At 62.0% G+C, this 15,613-nt stretch overlaps 4 protein-coding genes across 8 annotated transcripts in view; 1 reads left to right on the forward strand and 3 right to left on the reverse strand.

The window, feature by feature from the left end:
• Positions 1-15,613, forward strand: part of TXNDC16 (thioredoxin domain containing 16) — a 91,457-nt gene that overhangs the window by 1,637 nt on the left and 74,207 nt on the right. The window lies entirely within an intron of this gene.
• On the reverse strand, positions 239-5,681 carry LOC135416468 (maestro heat-like repeat-containing protein family member 6). 2 transcript variants are annotated; one of them, XM_064659660.1, is made up of 15 exons: positions 5,017-5,680; positions 4,710-4,774; positions 4,242-4,595; positions 3,934-4,082; positions 3,523-3,670; positions 3,125-3,312; positions 2,899-3,036; positions 2,609-2,723; positions 2,300-2,437; positions 1,866-2,045; positions 1,585-1,740; positions 1,326-1,427; positions 1,105-1,207; positions 849-905; positions 239-548 (listed from the first exon to the last, which is right to left on the reverse strand). In XM_064659660.1, the coding sequence occupies exons 1-15, from the start codon at positions 5,141-5,143 to the stop codon at positions 391-393; spliced, it is 2,178 nt and encodes a 725-aa protein (XP_064515730.1). In that variant the 5' UTR covers positions 5,144-5,680; the 3' UTR covers positions 239-390. The 2 variants fall into 2 exon arrangements, with proteins under 2 accessions (XP_064515730.1, XP_064515728.1); XM_064659658.1 differs by having other exon boundaries at positions 405-548; positions 849-1,207; positions 5,017-5,681.
• Positions 9,423-12,533, reverse strand: LOC135416472 (maestro heat-like repeat-containing protein family member 6). The gene is made up of 10 exons (XM_064659666.1): positions 12,308-12,533; positions 12,082-12,219; positions 11,792-11,906; positions 11,483-11,620; positions 11,049-11,228; positions 10,768-10,923; positions 10,509-10,610; positions 10,287-10,389; positions 10,031-10,087; positions 9,423-9,730 (listed from the first exon to the last, which is right to left on the reverse strand). Exons 1-10 carry the CDS (start codon positions 12,472-12,474, stop codon positions 9,573-9,575), a joined length of 1,314 nt encoding a protein of 437 aa, XP_064515736.1. The 5' UTR covers positions 12,475-12,533; the 3' UTR covers positions 9,423-9,572.
• Positions 12,597-14,402, reverse strand: LOC135416755 (uncharacterized). The gene is made up of 6 exons (XM_064660075.1): positions 14,170-14,402; positions 13,863-13,927; positions 13,426-13,749; positions 13,118-13,266; positions 12,707-12,854; positions 12,597-12,620 (listed from the first exon to the last, which is right to left on the reverse strand). Exons 1-6 carry the CDS (start codon positions 14,294-14,296, stop codon positions 12,597-12,599), a joined length of 837 nt encoding a protein of 278 aa, XP_064516145.1. The 5' UTR covers positions 14,297-14,402.

The raw sequence follows: 15,613 nt of genomic DNA on the forward strand, positions 1-15,613 counted from the left end.
CCCAGGGATGACCCAACTCTATAGTTTTCTTGGGGAACACGAGCACACCCTTAAGCAAGATCTTGGAAGTGCACAGTGTTGTGCAAGTGTCCCTTCAGGACAGGCCCCTTTGCAGCCTGAAGTGCCCATGTCCCAGGGTGTGTGTGCCCACGGCTCAAGGGGCAAAAGAGAGGCAGGAGCGGGCCCATGAGCTGCAGGGCTGAGGGTTTGTGCCCTTTCAGTTGCACCAAGATGCAGATAAGGGGGAGAAAACAAATGTTTATTATTGTGAGGGCAAGGAGAGGGATGAAGTGGGGTCAGGAGAAGGGAATGCAAGGGAGGGAGCCGTCCATGGGGCTGCAGAGGCCAGGAGCTGCCTGGCCTTGCGGGCTGGCTCAGTTGGGCCCAACATCAGCTGCAGGTGCAGCCGCGCTGAGAAGTGGTCCCTGGGCTGTTGCGGGGCTGTTGCAGGGACATTGGTCGTCTCCTGGCACGGCTGTAAGTGTCCACGAGTTGAGTTCTGATGTTGGAGACGGAGGGGCAGTCGTCGTCACTCATGGCTGTAAGGCCTGGAAGAGAGAGGAAGGGAGCCGGGGTCAGAGCGTGGCTGTGCAGGGACCCCAGGAGCCCCTCCTGCCAGGGCCATGCCAGGCAGCTCTTGGCACAGCCAGGAGGGAGCAGGGGCCAAGAGGATGAGCGGGAAAGTGCTGGGCACCAATGGGCACCCTGCCCCTGCCATGTGTGTGTGCTCTGGCCACGGTGTGCAGGGAGCAGAGCCCTGTGCAGGCAGGGCAGGGATTGCAGCTCCCTGCCCAGGGTCTGTGCTTGTCCCCGGCAGCCCCCAGGGAGGCCCCTCTGCCCTCACTCACCCTTGAGGATGGGCCACAGGTCTTGCTGCCACTCCCTCATGTGCCAGCCGGCGAGCCCTGGGAACACAGAGGCTGTCAGGGCCCAGGGGCTCCGCATGGGGAGGCCCCGGGGCTGGGCTGGCAGAGGGCGGCAGCAGCCGCCAGGGCACTCGGGGCTCCCCAGCACATCCCTGGGCCCATCCTGCTGCCGCTGCAGCAGCCGGGGCTGGGGCCGAGCTGCAGCGGGGCGGGGAGGGACCGCGGCCTTGGGGCTCACCCATGAACCTGACGGCCGCCTCTCGCAGGGGCTCCTGTGGGCTCTGCAGGTAGGGCAGGGCCTGCTGCAGGTGCTCGCCCCTTCGGCTCCTGTCCTTTTCCATCTGCAGAGAGTAGGGGGGTGTCTGTGGTTGCAGCAGTGGCAGGGGCACAGGGCCAGCCGGCACACTGGGCACTGGGGGCTTCTCCAGCCTGGGGCTGGGCCTTTGCACTCATCCTTACCAGGCAGTCACAGAACCTGAAGGGCTGCTCTGTCTTCAGCAGCTGCTCCAGGTCCTTCCTCTTGAGGAAGCTTGTAGCCCAGAGCAGTGCTTCCCGAGCGGCCTGCAGAGCAGCAGAGAGCGGGACATGGCACCGCAGCCCAGGGCACAGCCCCTGTGTCCCTGCTCCAAGGGCAGCAGGAGGCCTGAGCCCTTGAGGCCCCAGGGCAGGAGGCAGCCCAGCCCCTGCCCCGGGGACACCAGAGCCCAGCAGTGCTCACCTCTGCCACGCGCTGGTTCTCGTCGTGCCAGCGGAAGAACAGTGGGACCAGGCTCTGGCGCACCTGCATCTCCCAGGGCTCTGTTCCCTCTTCCGCCAGCACCTCCATCACCTCTCGGAAGAGGCGAATAGAGAGCAGCTGCACGTGGCTGTTGTCCTGGGGCCAAAGAAGAGACAAAGACCTCAGCACTGCCTGCTCCAGGCCCTCCAGGCCCAGACCTGAAACTCCACCAAGTTTCCTGGCAGCACCCAGTGCCTGTGGCTGGGGGCACAGAGCCTTACGTTGTCAAAGACTGGCCGGAGCGCCTCAACCAGCCTCGGGGCAGTGGAGCTGAACCCGTCAGTGTTGTCTCCATCCTGGAGCACATTCAGGAACACGGAGAGGGTCATCCTGACCAGCTCTCCATCTCCATCACGCAGCAACTCCAGGAGGTGCTCAGACAGGCTGCAGATGCTTTTGACCTGTGGGGAACAGAAGGCTGTGCTGGGAAGCCCTGAACAGCTGCCCCACCAACCCCACTCTGGCAGTGCAAGCCCACGCTGCTGCCCTGGGGCCCAGAGGCCAAAGGCCTGTCCCACAGGGCCTGGGCAGCTGGAGAGGGAGGCAGGAGATCTGTGAGCAGCTGCCACAGCTCCCGAAGCCCAGCCAAGGCCAAGCGACTGCCCTCTCCAGCCCCAGGCTGCCCGTGTGGCTTCATCCCCTGCCCCCTTCTCACCATGGAGGGATCCCCGCTGAGCACCAGGAGCCCTCGCAGAGCCAGGCGCCGCCTCTCTGGGCACTGGCTCTGCAGGTGCCTTGCCAGGATCTGCAGGACACTGTCATCACCTGCGCTCACGTCCAAATAGTTGAGGACCTGGAAGGCAGAGAGCAGTGCCGGGGTGGGCGGGCGGCAGGAGCGCGGAGCCGGCCAGGGCTGGGCCCAGGCAGCAGCACAGGGCGCAGGCCCCGTCCCGGGCAGCTGTGGCTGTGAGAGGGCAGAGAGGGGGAGGCAGCGGGGCCAGGCAGCGCTGGCCATCGGGCTCACCTCGACAAGGAAGGCCAGGGCAGGCAGCTCCCAGCGGGGCCCCTCCCTGCTGAGCAGCCCCAGCAGGTGCCTTGCCAGCGGGCCATAGGAGGGGACCAACACGTGGCGCATCTCCCTGTCAGGGCAAAAAGGGAACCCTCGGCCTTGAGTTTAGTGGGCAAAGCTCTGCCAGCACTGGCTGGGCTGTCCCCTGGGGCCAAGGCCCTCTGTCCCACGCCCACGGGGGCTGTGTGGGCTGCCCCATGCCCAGGGCAGAGGTGCCGGGGGCAGCGGGGACAAGGCTGTCTCACCTGGCCAGCAGCCCCACCGCGTAGTGGTGGGTGTCAGCAGAGAGGAGCGCGTCCCAGCCACGCTTGCGCTCCACTGACACCAGCTCCTGGTCCCACTGCAGCCGGCAGAGCAGGGCCCGGATGGTCTGCACCACAAAGCTGTGTGCAGAGCAAAGGCCATGTCAGGCTGGGAGCCCTGGCCCCAGCCCCGAGGGCACGGCAGGGAGAGGGGACGGGCATGGAGCACCTGTTGGGGTGGGTGGGAAGGCCGTGTAGCTCCTGGCATCCCCTCCAGAAGGTGCTGACCTCCTGTGACATCTGCTCAGTGCTCATTGAAACTTGGCAGAGCAGAGCCAGGAGGAGACGAGGGGCATAAACGAAGAGTGCATCTTGGCACTGGGGCTCCTGGACCATCAGCCACAGGGCCAGGGTTGCCTGCAAGAAAGCCATGTGAGACACCCTCAGTGCCCAGAGGGAGGGAGAGGCCAGGGAGAGCCAGGGGGAGCAGCCGGCCTGCTGCCCCTGAACCTGCTCCTCAGCCCCATTTGCAGCCCAAGGCCTGAGGGAGATGCAAGGGTGGGGGAGGATGGAGAGTCGCTGGAGAGGCGACGTGGGGAGGAGCAAAGGCCACTTCCAGAAACTCACAGCCAGGGCAAAGACGTCCATGTGGTCCCCGTTGGAGGTGGACACGCTGTGCAGTGGCCAGTCCTCCATCACCCCGAGCAGCGTTGGCAGCACCTTGTGCGCTGTGGTGGCCGAGGAGGCGATGGTCCTCCACAGGATTGCAGCAGCTCTGTGGAGCCAGAGCTCTGGGTCAGGGGTGTCTGGGCCTTGGGAGCTGTGGGGGCCCAGGTGACAGAGCCATGGTGCCTTGAGGGGTAGGGAGGGCACATGGCAGCAGGACTGGGGGCCGACAGGCCAGGGCTGGGAAGTGGAGGGGCCAGAGGGTCCTGGAACTCTGGGTCAGTCTGGCAGAGCAGGAGGGACAGGCTGGCCAGGGGGCTGGGTTGTAAAGGCTGGTGAGCCCTGAGGCAGCAAAGCAGCTGGGCCCTGTACCTGTCACACGCTGGGGCACAGTGCAGGAGAGTCATCACCACGTGCCCAGGGTGTGCGTGGGCCAGCCTGCGGATGGCAATGGGCGGCCTGACCTCTGGAGACTCCTGGCACGTGAGCCACTGGTGGATGGGGCTGACACTGGCCGGCACCTGGAAGGGAGTGGGAGACACTTGGAGAGCTGCCAGAGCCAGCAGCTTGCCCAGCTTGCCACACTGTGCTGGCCTCAAAGGCTCTGGGGGCCCAGCAGAGCCGGCTTGAGGGTCCACAAGACCCCTGGGAGGCTCAAGCCCTGGCCACAGGCTTCTTACTTCATTTGCACTGGAGACGGTTTTCTGCTCCAAAACCCCCAGACTGGGAGCATCAGTCACACTGTCCATGGGCAGGCAGTCAGTTTCTGCGGTGCCCTCAGTCGTGTCATCAGCCTTGGCCCCGACATCAGTTGGTGCCGTGTCAGAGCTTGTGGTGGTGTCAGGCAGCGCGGTGTCACAGGTTGCTGTGCCATCCATCGGTGCCATGTCACCGCTGGCTGCACAGTCACTCGGTGCAGTGCTGACATCTGGCTCCACCTCGAGCTCGGCTGCGCTGGTGTCAGGCTGTGCCGGGAGCTCGGGCGGTGCGGTCGTGGCTGTTCTGCGCCGAACACCCATGAATTTCAGCAACCTCTGCAGGAGAAGAAAGGGCAGGGAAGAGAGGGAAGTGGCATGGAGTGCTCTGACAGCGGTGCCGGGCGGAGCAGGGACAGCAGGCCCAGCCCAGGGGGGGATGGCTGCAGGTACCTGAACTGCCCTGCGCAAGCGGCCACGGGCGCGGTCCTGCTCTTCTGGGCGGTCCCGGCCTGGATCTGGCAAAGAGCGAGCGCAGTCAGAGCTGAGGGGCCGCGGGAGAGGCCAGAGAACACAGCCCAGCCCTGTGCTCCACAGGCAGGGCCGGCCCTGGGATGCCCAGGGGATGGAGCACGGATGCCGAGGGGATCAGCCTTGGCCCCCCCTTTCCCCCTCCCTTTCCCTGGCCATGTCCAGAGGGGACGGCAAGGGGCCCAGCTGGCTGCAGCCACCATCCCTGTGGCCCAGCTCCAGCACTCACCCTGCTGCAGTGGCTGGAAGTGCTGCACCTCCTCCTCTGGTTCCTGTGCTGGGCCAGCTCCAGGGCCTCTCCTGTTCTTCCTGTTCCTCCGGAGCAGCCGGCACAGGCCGAAGCATCCCCCCGCCATGGCACAGTCTGGTGTTGAGGGCACCTGCGGGGGAGAAACCTGGAAAAAACCCCTGGCGGCCAAGTGTGACACAATGGCCTGCGGGGCTCCTGCCACAGGGACTGGCTTGGAAAAGCCCCTGGTGGCAAAGTCTCAACCAATGGCCTCAAGGGCCACTGCCACAGGGGCTGCTGATGACTTGGAACAGCCCCTGGTGGCAAAGTCTGACAAAATGGCCTCAAGGGCCGCTGCCACAGCCACTGGTGACTCCTCGGAAAAGCTCCGGGTCACCAAGGCCCGTGGCCTGGCCTCGAGGGCCACTCCCACAGGGAGTGGGGTCACCTCAGAAATACTCCGGGTCCCCAACTCCTGTGCTGTGGCCTCGAGGGAAGATGATCACAAAAGAACTCTCGAAAACGCTCCTGGTCGACGAGAAAGGAGTTGGCTGCGAGGAGGCTCCTCACAGCACCGCTCTGTCCCGTCCTGCCCAGTCGCCCGCTCCGAGCACGGTGGCGTGGCCGCGTTGCCGCCAACACCTTTATCCCCACGGGTCACAAAGGACACCGACCCATCCCCTGGGCGATGGCCACCGTGTCACAAAGGGCCCTGTGACACACTGCCATGGGCCCTGGGGCCTCCCCCAACCCGGCCAACCTGCCCCAGCTCAGAAGGAATCCATTCCCTAAAGCAGCTGCAGCCGTTGGGGGCAAGGCTTGGCATCTGTGCCAAGGCAGAAGCTGTGGCTCCTTCCTGGCACAATTTCTTCATGGAAGTCATGACCTGCAGCACAAAAACAGCTTGGCTGGGAAGGCCCAGAAGCATCTGGCATTTAATCCTCCTATAGTCAGGAAAGCCTGACTTCCCATTCCTCAACACAAGGAGCTGAAGGAAATTGCAAACTTCCCAATGTCACTGAATTGGGAGGACCTGAGAACATCAAGTATCTGGAAGTTTGCTTCCCATCTCAAACCTGCAGCTCATTTGCCTTCATGTGGTCCATTGAGAATCAACTTCCAAACATGAACAGAGGCAAAAAATCTGGGCATTGATTGGTTTGCAAACGCTTTTCTAGGAGGGGATAATAACATGACTCTTAAAACCAGGGAAAAATAAAACTACCCAGAATGATCACGGCTGAAGCTAAAATGCATTTCAGAAGGAACATCAACACCCACACCCCACACCCCCTCTCAGCACCTTCCCAGTCAGGAATTTCATCCAATCTCTAGGAGTAGAGGAAGGGAGGGCTTTGCTTGGCAGTGATAGGATTGCCCAGAACTAACAGAGAACCTGAGCTGGGGAGAAAAGGGGACTTAAATGCTGCTTGACAGGAGCAATATTGCAGCAGCTGTCAGCAGTACACGGGAGGAATTGTCAGGGATGCACTTGGGGCTGCTTGGGCTTGCAATGAGTTGAGAACTTTCCGGACAATCCTGTCCCTCCCAGGCAGCCAAGTGGCTGCAGGGGGACAGTGTCACCAGGGGGTTGTCACCGCAGGGTCGGTGCCCTCCAGGTGTGCTTCAGTGGGATGCCAAGGATGCTGGCTTTGTCCCCAGAGAGCCCATTTCTCATTTCTTGAGGAGAACAGAGGTTTGTGGGCAGTAGAGGTGTTGGGACAGCTTCCTTGTCCCGACCAGCTGGCTGGGAGCAAGCTGGATGCCCTTGGGAAAGGCTGGGTTGATGGTGAGGTGTGGCTGGAGGGATCCCCATGGATCTGCAGAGCAGAAGGCTGGAAGAGAGTTGTTTTCAGGGAGCTTTTCTGAGGAGTGGTTTTTCTGAGGGAGCTGTGGGGGCTCAGCCTGGAGAAAAGGAGGCTCAGGGGGGACCTTCTGGCTCTGCAGCTCCCTGACAGGAGGATGGAGCCAAAGCAGGGTTGGGCTCTGCTCGCAGGGATCAAGGGGCAGAAGGAGAGGAAACAGCCTCAAGTTACACCAGGGGAGGTTTAGGTTGGCTGTTAGGGAAAATTGTTCATGGAAAGGGTTGTCCAGCCCTGGCACAGGCTGGGCAGGGCAGTGGTGGAGTCATGTAAGACTCCAAGCCCTTGGAGCTGCTGGCTCATGGGAGTTTGCTGGGAATTTTACTTTTATATATAGATATAGGGTCCTTTAATAGCTCGAGATAGCACCGAGAGAATAAGCCATGGGCTAGTCCCCAAGGAATTTCTTTTTTACTTTAGGGGAGCAAATAAGGGCACTTGGCCAAAGTTCAAAAGGACACCACAAAGTGGGACAAAGATGTTCCACCACAATCCTGACTCAGCAGATCCTAGGAACTCACAACACTTCAGTCAAAGTCCAGTAAACCAACAACACTGAAATCAAGATCCACTAAACCAACAACATTTAAGGCAACATCCAACCAATTCCCCCACACTTCAATCAAGATCTGATCCCTCCAGCTCCAAACCACCCCAAGCATCAGGAAAGGAGCAGAGAAAGAGAAGCAGAGGGATGAAGAAGAGAGGAGGAGAAAGAGGGAGAGACAGATGCTGCAGCTACCACAGCAGCCCTGGAGAGGATCAGCTCTCCCCAGTCCCGTGGCAGGGCCAGCACACCAGGCCAACACTTGCCCCTGGTTTTCTTTGCTCTGGTCCCTCTGGCCAACCCCTCAGGTGGGGTCTGTGACCCAGCAGCCACTCTGGGGCTTCCAGGCCGGGCTGAGGGGTCGGGTTCTCCCTGTCCCTGCCAGTGGGAGCTGGGTGTGGGGCTGCAGGAGCTGTGGCTGTTCCAGTTTTCCCGGGCTGGTTGGGACTGACAGCTACTGCGGGGCTTGCCCAGGTGAGCTCCTGGGGCTGCCCTGAGGGACATGAGGCCACCCCCCCTCCATGAGGTTCCAGCCATCCCTTCCCCCTCCACACCCATGGAGTGGACTGATTAGAAGATGGAGTCTTGATTGCCAGGTGGAGTCTGTTTGCCATTGTCTCCAGCGTGGAGTTAAAAAGCCTGGATGGCACAGCCGGGCTGCTGCTGGAGCCGAGCTCCTTGCCAAAGCTGCAGGAGGCACCCAGCAAGCCAGCAGAGGCAGGCAGAGCAGCAAAGAGAAACAGTTCTTCCAACCCAAAAGCGCAGCAAGGACTTCCTCTCCCAAATCAGGGGTGCCAGGCAGATCTTGCTTGGAGACTGGGGAAGCAGCCCAGGGACACTCAGGGCCCATCTTGGTGCCAGGAGACCTCGGCTGGGCTCCTGGTGACCTGGCCATGGAGCATCTGGGGGTACCACGGTGAGGGGATTTCGGGCCGTGCCCAGGGACTGTGGGGGCTGTTGGAGCACTGCTGAGGGAGCTGCTGCCTCTCTGTTCCCCTGCCAGTTGGGCTTCTGTGGGAACAAGTTAAGCCGGCAGCAGCTGCATTCAGTGAATTAGGATCAACCAGGAGTGTTTTGGCCTTGACTGGTTGTGGGAAGTAGCAGAGACTGTGGAAAGCTGCCTTAGGGAACTAGGGGGCAGAAACATGATAGAAATAGTAACATTAACATGGTATAAAAGGTAGCAACTGTAACAAAGGTAGGTCTCAGTATCCCCAAAGAGCTGAGTCCATGATTTAACACGCCACAAATGGCGCCCGAACAGGGACCTTAATAAAACGCCGGAGGGAGGACGTCTGACCCGCGGCGTAGCTCGTCTGGACGATGGGCTGAAAGGAAGCCCAGGTGCACTGCAGTTACCTTCCTGCTGGACAGCAGGGAAGCAGCCGAGGACGTGATGGGGAACTCTATCCCCAGAGAGCATAAGAATGTAATCCAAGTATTTAACATAATTTGTGGAAGCAACAGCGAGAGCTATCAGATATGGTCTTAAAGCGGCTGTTAGCATGGGCTTGTGACAATTGTCCTAACATAAATGCAAACACTGTTTGTGATGTGGGACAAAGTCGGAGCCTGTCTTTGGGACAAAGCTCTTAAAAAAGACAAGGAGGCCACAGGACCTGTAAGCCTTTGGCAGACCCTCTAGGAGGCCCTGAAAGTCTCTGTTGGGTCCAAGAAATCAGACCCACTGCCAACGGAGACAGTGCTTCTTTGGGAAGCACTTTCCTTGGGAAGCAAACCCCTTGCCTCCCCAGGGATGACCCAAGTCTGCAGCTTTCTTGGGGAAGCCCAGCACAGCCAGCACTGCAGATCAGCAAGATCTTGAAGTGCACAGTGCTGTGCAAGTGGCCCTTCAGGACAGGCCCCTTTGCAGCCTGAAGTCCCCCGTGTCCCTGGGGGTGTGTGCCCACGGTGCAGGGGGAAAAAGAGAGGCAGGAGCGGGCCCGTGAGCTGCGGGGCTGAGGGTTTGTGCCCTTTCAGTTGCACCAAGACACAGATAAGGGGAGAAAGGCAGGGTTTATTAACATCAGGGCAAGGGGAAGGATGAAGTGGGGTCAGGAGAAGGGAATGGAAGGAGGCAGCCGCCCCTGGGGCTGCAGAGGCCAGGAGCTGCCTGGCCTTGCGGGCTGGCTCAGTTGGGTCCAACATCAGCTGCAGGTGCAGCCGCGCTGAGAAGTGGTCCCTGGGCTGTTGCGGGGCTGTTGCAGGGACATTGGTCGTCTCCTGGCACGGCTGTAAGTGTCCACGAGTTGAGTTCTTATGTTGGAGACGGAGGGGCAGTCGTCCTCGCTCATGGCTGTAAGGCCTGGAAGAGAGGAGAAGGGAGCCGGGGTCAGAGCGTGGCTGTGCAGGGACCCCAGGAGCCCCTCCTGCCAGGGCCATGCCAGGCAGCTCTTGGCACAGCCAGGAGGGAGCAGGGGCCAAGAGGATGAGCGGGAAAGTGCTGGGCACCAATGGGCACCCTGCCCCTGCCATGTGTGTGTGCTCTGGCCACGGTGTGCAGGGAGCAGAGTCCTGTGCAGGCAAGGCAGGGATTGCAGCTCCCTGCCCAGGGTCTGTGCTGGTCCCTGGCAGCCCCCAGGGAGGCCCCTCTGCCCTCACTCACCCTTGAGGATGGGCCACAGGTCTTGCTGCCACTCCCTCATGTGCCAGCCGGCGAGCCCTGGGAACACAGAGGCTGTCAGGGCCCAGGGGCTCCGCATGGGGAGGCCCCGGGGCTGGGCTGGCAGAGGGCGGCAGCAGCCGCCAGGGCACTCGGGGCTCCCCAGCACATCCCTGGGCCCATCCTGCTGCCGCTGCAGCAGCCGGGGCTGGGGCCGAGCTGCAGCGGGGCGGGGAGGGACCGCGGCCTTGGGGCTCACCCATGAACCTGACGGCCGCCTCTCGCAGGGGCTCCTGTGGGCTCTGCAGGTAGGGCAGGGCCTGCTGCAGGTGCTCGCCCCTTCGACTCCTGTCCTTTTCCATCTGCAGAGAGCAGGGGGGTGTCTGTGGTTGCAGCAGTGGGCAGGGGCACAGGGCCAGCCGGCACACTGGGCACTGGGGGCTTCTCCAGCCTGGGGCTGGGCCTTTGCACTCATCCTTACCAGGCAGTCACAGAATCTGAAGGGCTGCTCTGTCTTCAGCAGCTGCTCCAGGTCCTTCCTCTTGAGGAAGCTTGTAGCCCAGAGCAGTGCTTCCCGAGCGGCCTGCAGAGCAGCAGAGAGTGGGACATGGCACCGCAGCCCAGGGCACAGCCCCTGTGTCCCTGCTCCAAGGGCAGCAGGAGGCTGGAGCCCTTGAGGCCCCAGGGCAGGAGGCAGCCCAGCCCCTGCCCTGGGGACACCAGAGCCCAGCAGTGCTCACCTCTGCCACGCGCTGGTTCTCGTCGTGCCAGCGGAAGAACAGTGGGACCAGGCTCTGGCGCACCTGCATCTCCCAGGGCTCTGTTCCCTCTTCCGCCAGCACCTCCATCACCTCTCGGAAGAGGCGAATGGAGAGCAGCTGCACGTGGCTGTTGTCCTGGGGCCAAAGAAGACACAAAGACCTCAGCACTGCCTGCTCCAGGCCCTCCAGGTCCAGACCTGAAACTCCACCGAGTTTCCTGGCAGCACCCAGTGCCTGTGGCTGGGGGCACAGAGCCTTACGTTGTCAAAGACTGGCCGGAGCGCCTCAACCAGCCTCGGGGCAGTGGAGCTGAACCCGTCAGTGTTGTCTCCATCCTGGAGCACATTCAGGAACACGGAGAGGGTCATCCTGACCAGCTCTCCATCACCATCACGCAGCAGCTCCAGGAGGGGCTCAGACAGGCTGCAGATGCTTTTGACCTGTGGGGAACAGAAGGCTGTGCTGGGAAGCCCTGAACAGCTGCCCCACCAACCCCACTCTGGCAGTGCAAACCCACGCTGCTGCCCTGGGGCCCAGAGGCCAAAAGCCTGTCCCACAGGGCCTGGGCAGCTGGAGAGGGAGGCAGGAGAGCTGTGAGCAGCTGCCACAGCTCCCGAAGCCCAGCCAAGGCCAAGCCACTGCCCTCTCCAGCCCCAGGCTTCCCGTGTGGCTTCATCCCCTGCCCCCTTCTCACCATGGAGGGATCCCTGCTGAGCACCAGGAGCCCTCGCAGAGCCAGGCGCCGCCTCTCTGGGCACTGGCTCTGCAGGTGCCTTGCCAGGATCTGCAGGACACTGTCATCACCTGCGCTCACGTCCAGACAGTCGAGGACCTGGAAGGCAGAGAGCAGTGCCGGGGTGGGCGGGTGGCAGGAGCGCGGAGCCGGCCAGGGCTGGGCCCAGGCAGCAGCACAGGGCGCAGGCCCCGTCCCGGGCAGCTGTGGCTGTGAGAGGGCAGAGAGGGGGAGGCAGCGGGGCCAGGCAGCGCTGGCCATCGGGCTCACCTCGACAAGGAAGGCCAGGGCAGGCAGCTCCCAGCGGGGCCCCTCCCTGCTGAGCAGCCCCAGCAGGTGCCTTGCCAACGGGCCATAGGAGGGGACCAACACGTGGCGCATCTCCCTGTCAGGGCAAAAAGGGAACCCTCGGCCTTGAGTTTAGTGGGCAAAGCTCTGCCAGCACTGGCTGGGCCGTCCCTTGGGGCCAAGGCCCTCTGTCCCACGCCCCCAGGGACTGTGTGGGCTGCCCCATGCCCAGGGCAGAGGTGCCGGGGGCAGCGGGGACAAGGCTGTCTCACCTGGCCAGCAGCCCCACCGCGTAGTGGTGGGTGTCAGCAGAGAGGAGCGCGTCCCAGCCACGCTTGCGCTCCACTGACACCAGCTCCTGGTCCCACTGCAGCCGGCAGAGCAGGGCCCGGATGGTCTGCACCACAAAGCTGTGTGCAGAGCAAAGGCCATGTCAGGCTGGGAGCCCTGGCCCCAGCCCCGAGGGCACGGCAGGGAGAGGGGACGGGCATGGAGCACCTGTTGGGGTGGGTGGGAAGGCCGTGTAGCTCCTGGCATCCCCTCCAGAAGGTGCTGACCTCCTGTGACATCTGCTCAGTGCTCATTGAAACTTGGCAGAGCAGAGCGAGGAGGAGACGAGGGGCATAAACGAACAGTGCATCTTGGCACTGGGGCTCCTGGACCATCAGCCACAGGGCCAGGGTTGCCTGCAAGAAAGCCACGTGGAGACACCATCAGTGCCCAGAGGGAGGGAGAGGCCAGGGAGAGCCAGGGGGAGCAGCCGGCCTGCTGCCCCTGAACCTGCTCCTCAGCCCCATTTGCAGCCCAAGGCCTGAGGGAGATGCAAGGGTGGGGGAGGATGGAGAGTTGCTGGAGAGGTGACGTGGCGAGGAGCAAAGGCCACTTCCAGAAACTCACAGCCAGGGCACAGATGTCCACGTGGTCCCCGTCGGAGGTGGACACGCTGTGCAGTGGCCAGTCCTCCATCACCCCGAGCAGCGTTGGCAGCACCTTGTGCGCTGTGGTGGCCGAGGAGGCGATGGTCCTCCACAGGATTGCAGCAGCTCTGTGGAGCCAGAGCTCTGGGTCAGGGGTGTCTGGGCCTTGGGAGCTGTGGGGGCCCAGGTGACAGAGCCATGGTGCCTTGAGGGGTAGGGAGGGCACACGGCAGCAGGACTGGGGGCCGACAGGCCAGGGCTGGGAAGTGGAGGGGCCAGAGGGTCCTGGAACTCTGGGTCAGTCTGGCAGAGCAGGAGGGACAGGCTGGCCAGGGGGCTGGGTTGTAAAGGCTGGTGAGCCCTGAGGTAGCAAAGCAGCTGGGCCCTGTACCTGTCGCACGCTGGGGCACAGTGCAGGAGAGTCGTCACCACGTGCCCAGGGTGTGCGTGGGCCAGTCTGCGGATGGCAATGGGCGGCCTGACCTCTGGAGACTCCTGGCACGTGAGCCACTGGTGGATGGGGCTGACACTGGTCGGCACCTGGAGGGGAGTGGGAGATACTTGGAGAGCTGCCAGAGCCAGCAGCTTGCCCAGCTTGCCACACTGTGCTGGCCTCAAAGGCTCTGGGGGCCCAGCAGAGCCGGCTTGAGGGTCCACAAGACCCCTGGGAGGCTCAAGCCCTGGCCACAGGCTGCTTACTTCATTCACATTGGAGACAGTTTTCTCCTCCAAAATGTCCAGACTGGGAGCATCAGTCACACTGTCCATGGGCAGGCAGTCGGTGTCTGCGATGCTCTCAGTTGTGGCATCAGCCTTGGCCCCGACATCCGTTGGTGCCGTGTCAATGCCGTGCACAATCAGCACTGCACAATCAGTGTCAGTGCTGGCTGCACAGTCACTCCGTGCAATGCTGACATCTGGCTCCACCTCGAGCTCGGCTGCGCTGGTGTCAGGCTGTGCCGTGAGCTCGGGCGGTGCGGTCGTGGCTGTTCTGCGCCGAAGTCCCATGAATTTCAGCAACCTCTGCAGGAGAATAAAGGACAGGGAAGAGAGGGAAGTGGCATGGAGTGCTCTGACAGCGGTGCCAGGCAGAGCAGGGACAGCAGGCCCAGCCCAGGGGGGATGGCTGCAGGTACCTGAACTGCCCTGCGCATGCGGCCACGGGCGCGGTCCTGCTCTTCTGGGCGGTCCCGGCCTGGATCTGGCAAAGAGCGAGCGCAGTCAGAGCTGAGGGGCCGCGGGAGAGGCCAGAGAACACAGCCCAGCCCTGCGCTCCACAGGCAGGGCCAGCCCTGGGATGCCCAGGGGATGGAGCACGGATGCCGGGGGGATCAGCCTTGGCCCCCCCTTTCCCCCTCCCTTTCCCTGGCCATGTCCAGAGGGGACGGCAAGGGGCCCAGCTGGCTGCAGCCACCATCCCTGTGGCCCAGCTCCAGCACTCACCCTGCTGCAGTGGCTGGAAGTGCTGCACCTCCTCCTCTGCTTCCTGTGCTGGGCCAGCTCCAGGGCCTCTCCTGTTCTTCCTGTTCCTCCGGAGCAGCCGGCACAGGCCGAAGCATCCCCCCGCCATGGCACAGTCTGGTGTTGAGGGCACCTGCGGGGGAGAAACCTGGAAAAAACCCCTGGCGGCCAAGTGTGACACAATGGCCTGCGGGGCTCCTGCCACAGGGACTGGCTTGGAAAAGCCCCTGGTGGCAAAGTCTCAACCAATGGCCTCAAGGGCCACTGCCACAGGGGCTGCTGATGACTTGGAACAGCCCCTGGTGGCAAAGTCTGACAAAATGGCCTCAAGGGCCGCTGCCACAGCCACTGGTGACTCCTCGGAAAAGCTCCGGGTCACCAAGGCCCGTGGCCTGGCCTCGAGGGCCACTCCCACAGGGAGTGGGGTCACCTCAGAAACGCTCCGGGTCCCCAACTCCTGTGGTGTGGCCTCGAGGGAAGATGATCAAAAAAGAACTCTCGAAAACGCTCCTGGTCGACGAGAAAGGAGTTGGCTGCGAGGAGGCTCCTCACAGCACCGCTCTGTCCCGTCCTGCCCAGTCGCCCGCTCCGAGCACGGTGGCGTGGCCGCGTTGCCGCCAACACCTTTATCCCCACGGGTCACAAAGGACACCAGCCCATCCCCTGGGCGACGGCCACCGTGTCACAAAGGGCCCTGTGACACACTGCCATGGGCCCTGGGGCCTCCCCCAGCCCGGCCAACCTGCCCCAGCTCGGAAGGAATCCATTCCCTAAAGCAGCTGCAGCCACTGGGGGCAAGGCTTGGCATCTGTGGAAAGGCAGAAACTGTGGCTCCTTCCTGGCACAATTTCTTCATGGAAGGCTTGACCTGCAGCACAAAACCAGCTTGGCTGGGAAGGCCCAGAAGCATCTGGCATTTAATCCTGCTATAGTCAGGAAAGCCTGACTTCCCATTCCTCAGTACAAGGAGCTGAAGGAAATTGCAAACTTCCCAATGTCACTGAATTGGGAGGACCTGAGAACATCAAGTATCTGGAAGTTTGCTTCCCATCTCAAACCTGCAGCTCATTCGGCTTCATGTGGTCCACTGAGAGTCAACTTCCAAACATGAACAGAGGCAAAAAATCTGGGCATTGATTGGTTTGCAAACGCTTTTCTAGGAGGGGATAATAACATGACTCTTAAAACCAGGGAAAAATAAAACTACCCAGAATGATCACGGCTGAAGCTAAAATGCATTTCAGAAGGAACATCAACACCCACACCCCACACCCCCCTCTCAGCACCTTCCCAGTCAGGAATTTCATCCAATCTCTAGGAGTAGAGGAAGGGAGGGCTTTGCTTGGCAGTGATAGGATTGCCCAGAACTAACAGAGAACCTGAGCTGGGGAGAAAAGGGGACTTCAATGCTGCTTGACAGGAGCAA

Source organism: Pseudopipra pipra, chromosome 6, assembly GCF_036250125.1.
Source record: "Pseudopipra pipra isolate bDixPip1 chromosome 6, bDixPip1.hap1, whole genome shotgun sequence".
Lineage (NCBI taxonomy): Eukaryota > Metazoa > Chordata > Aves > Passeriformes > Pipridae > Pseudopipra > Pseudopipra pipra.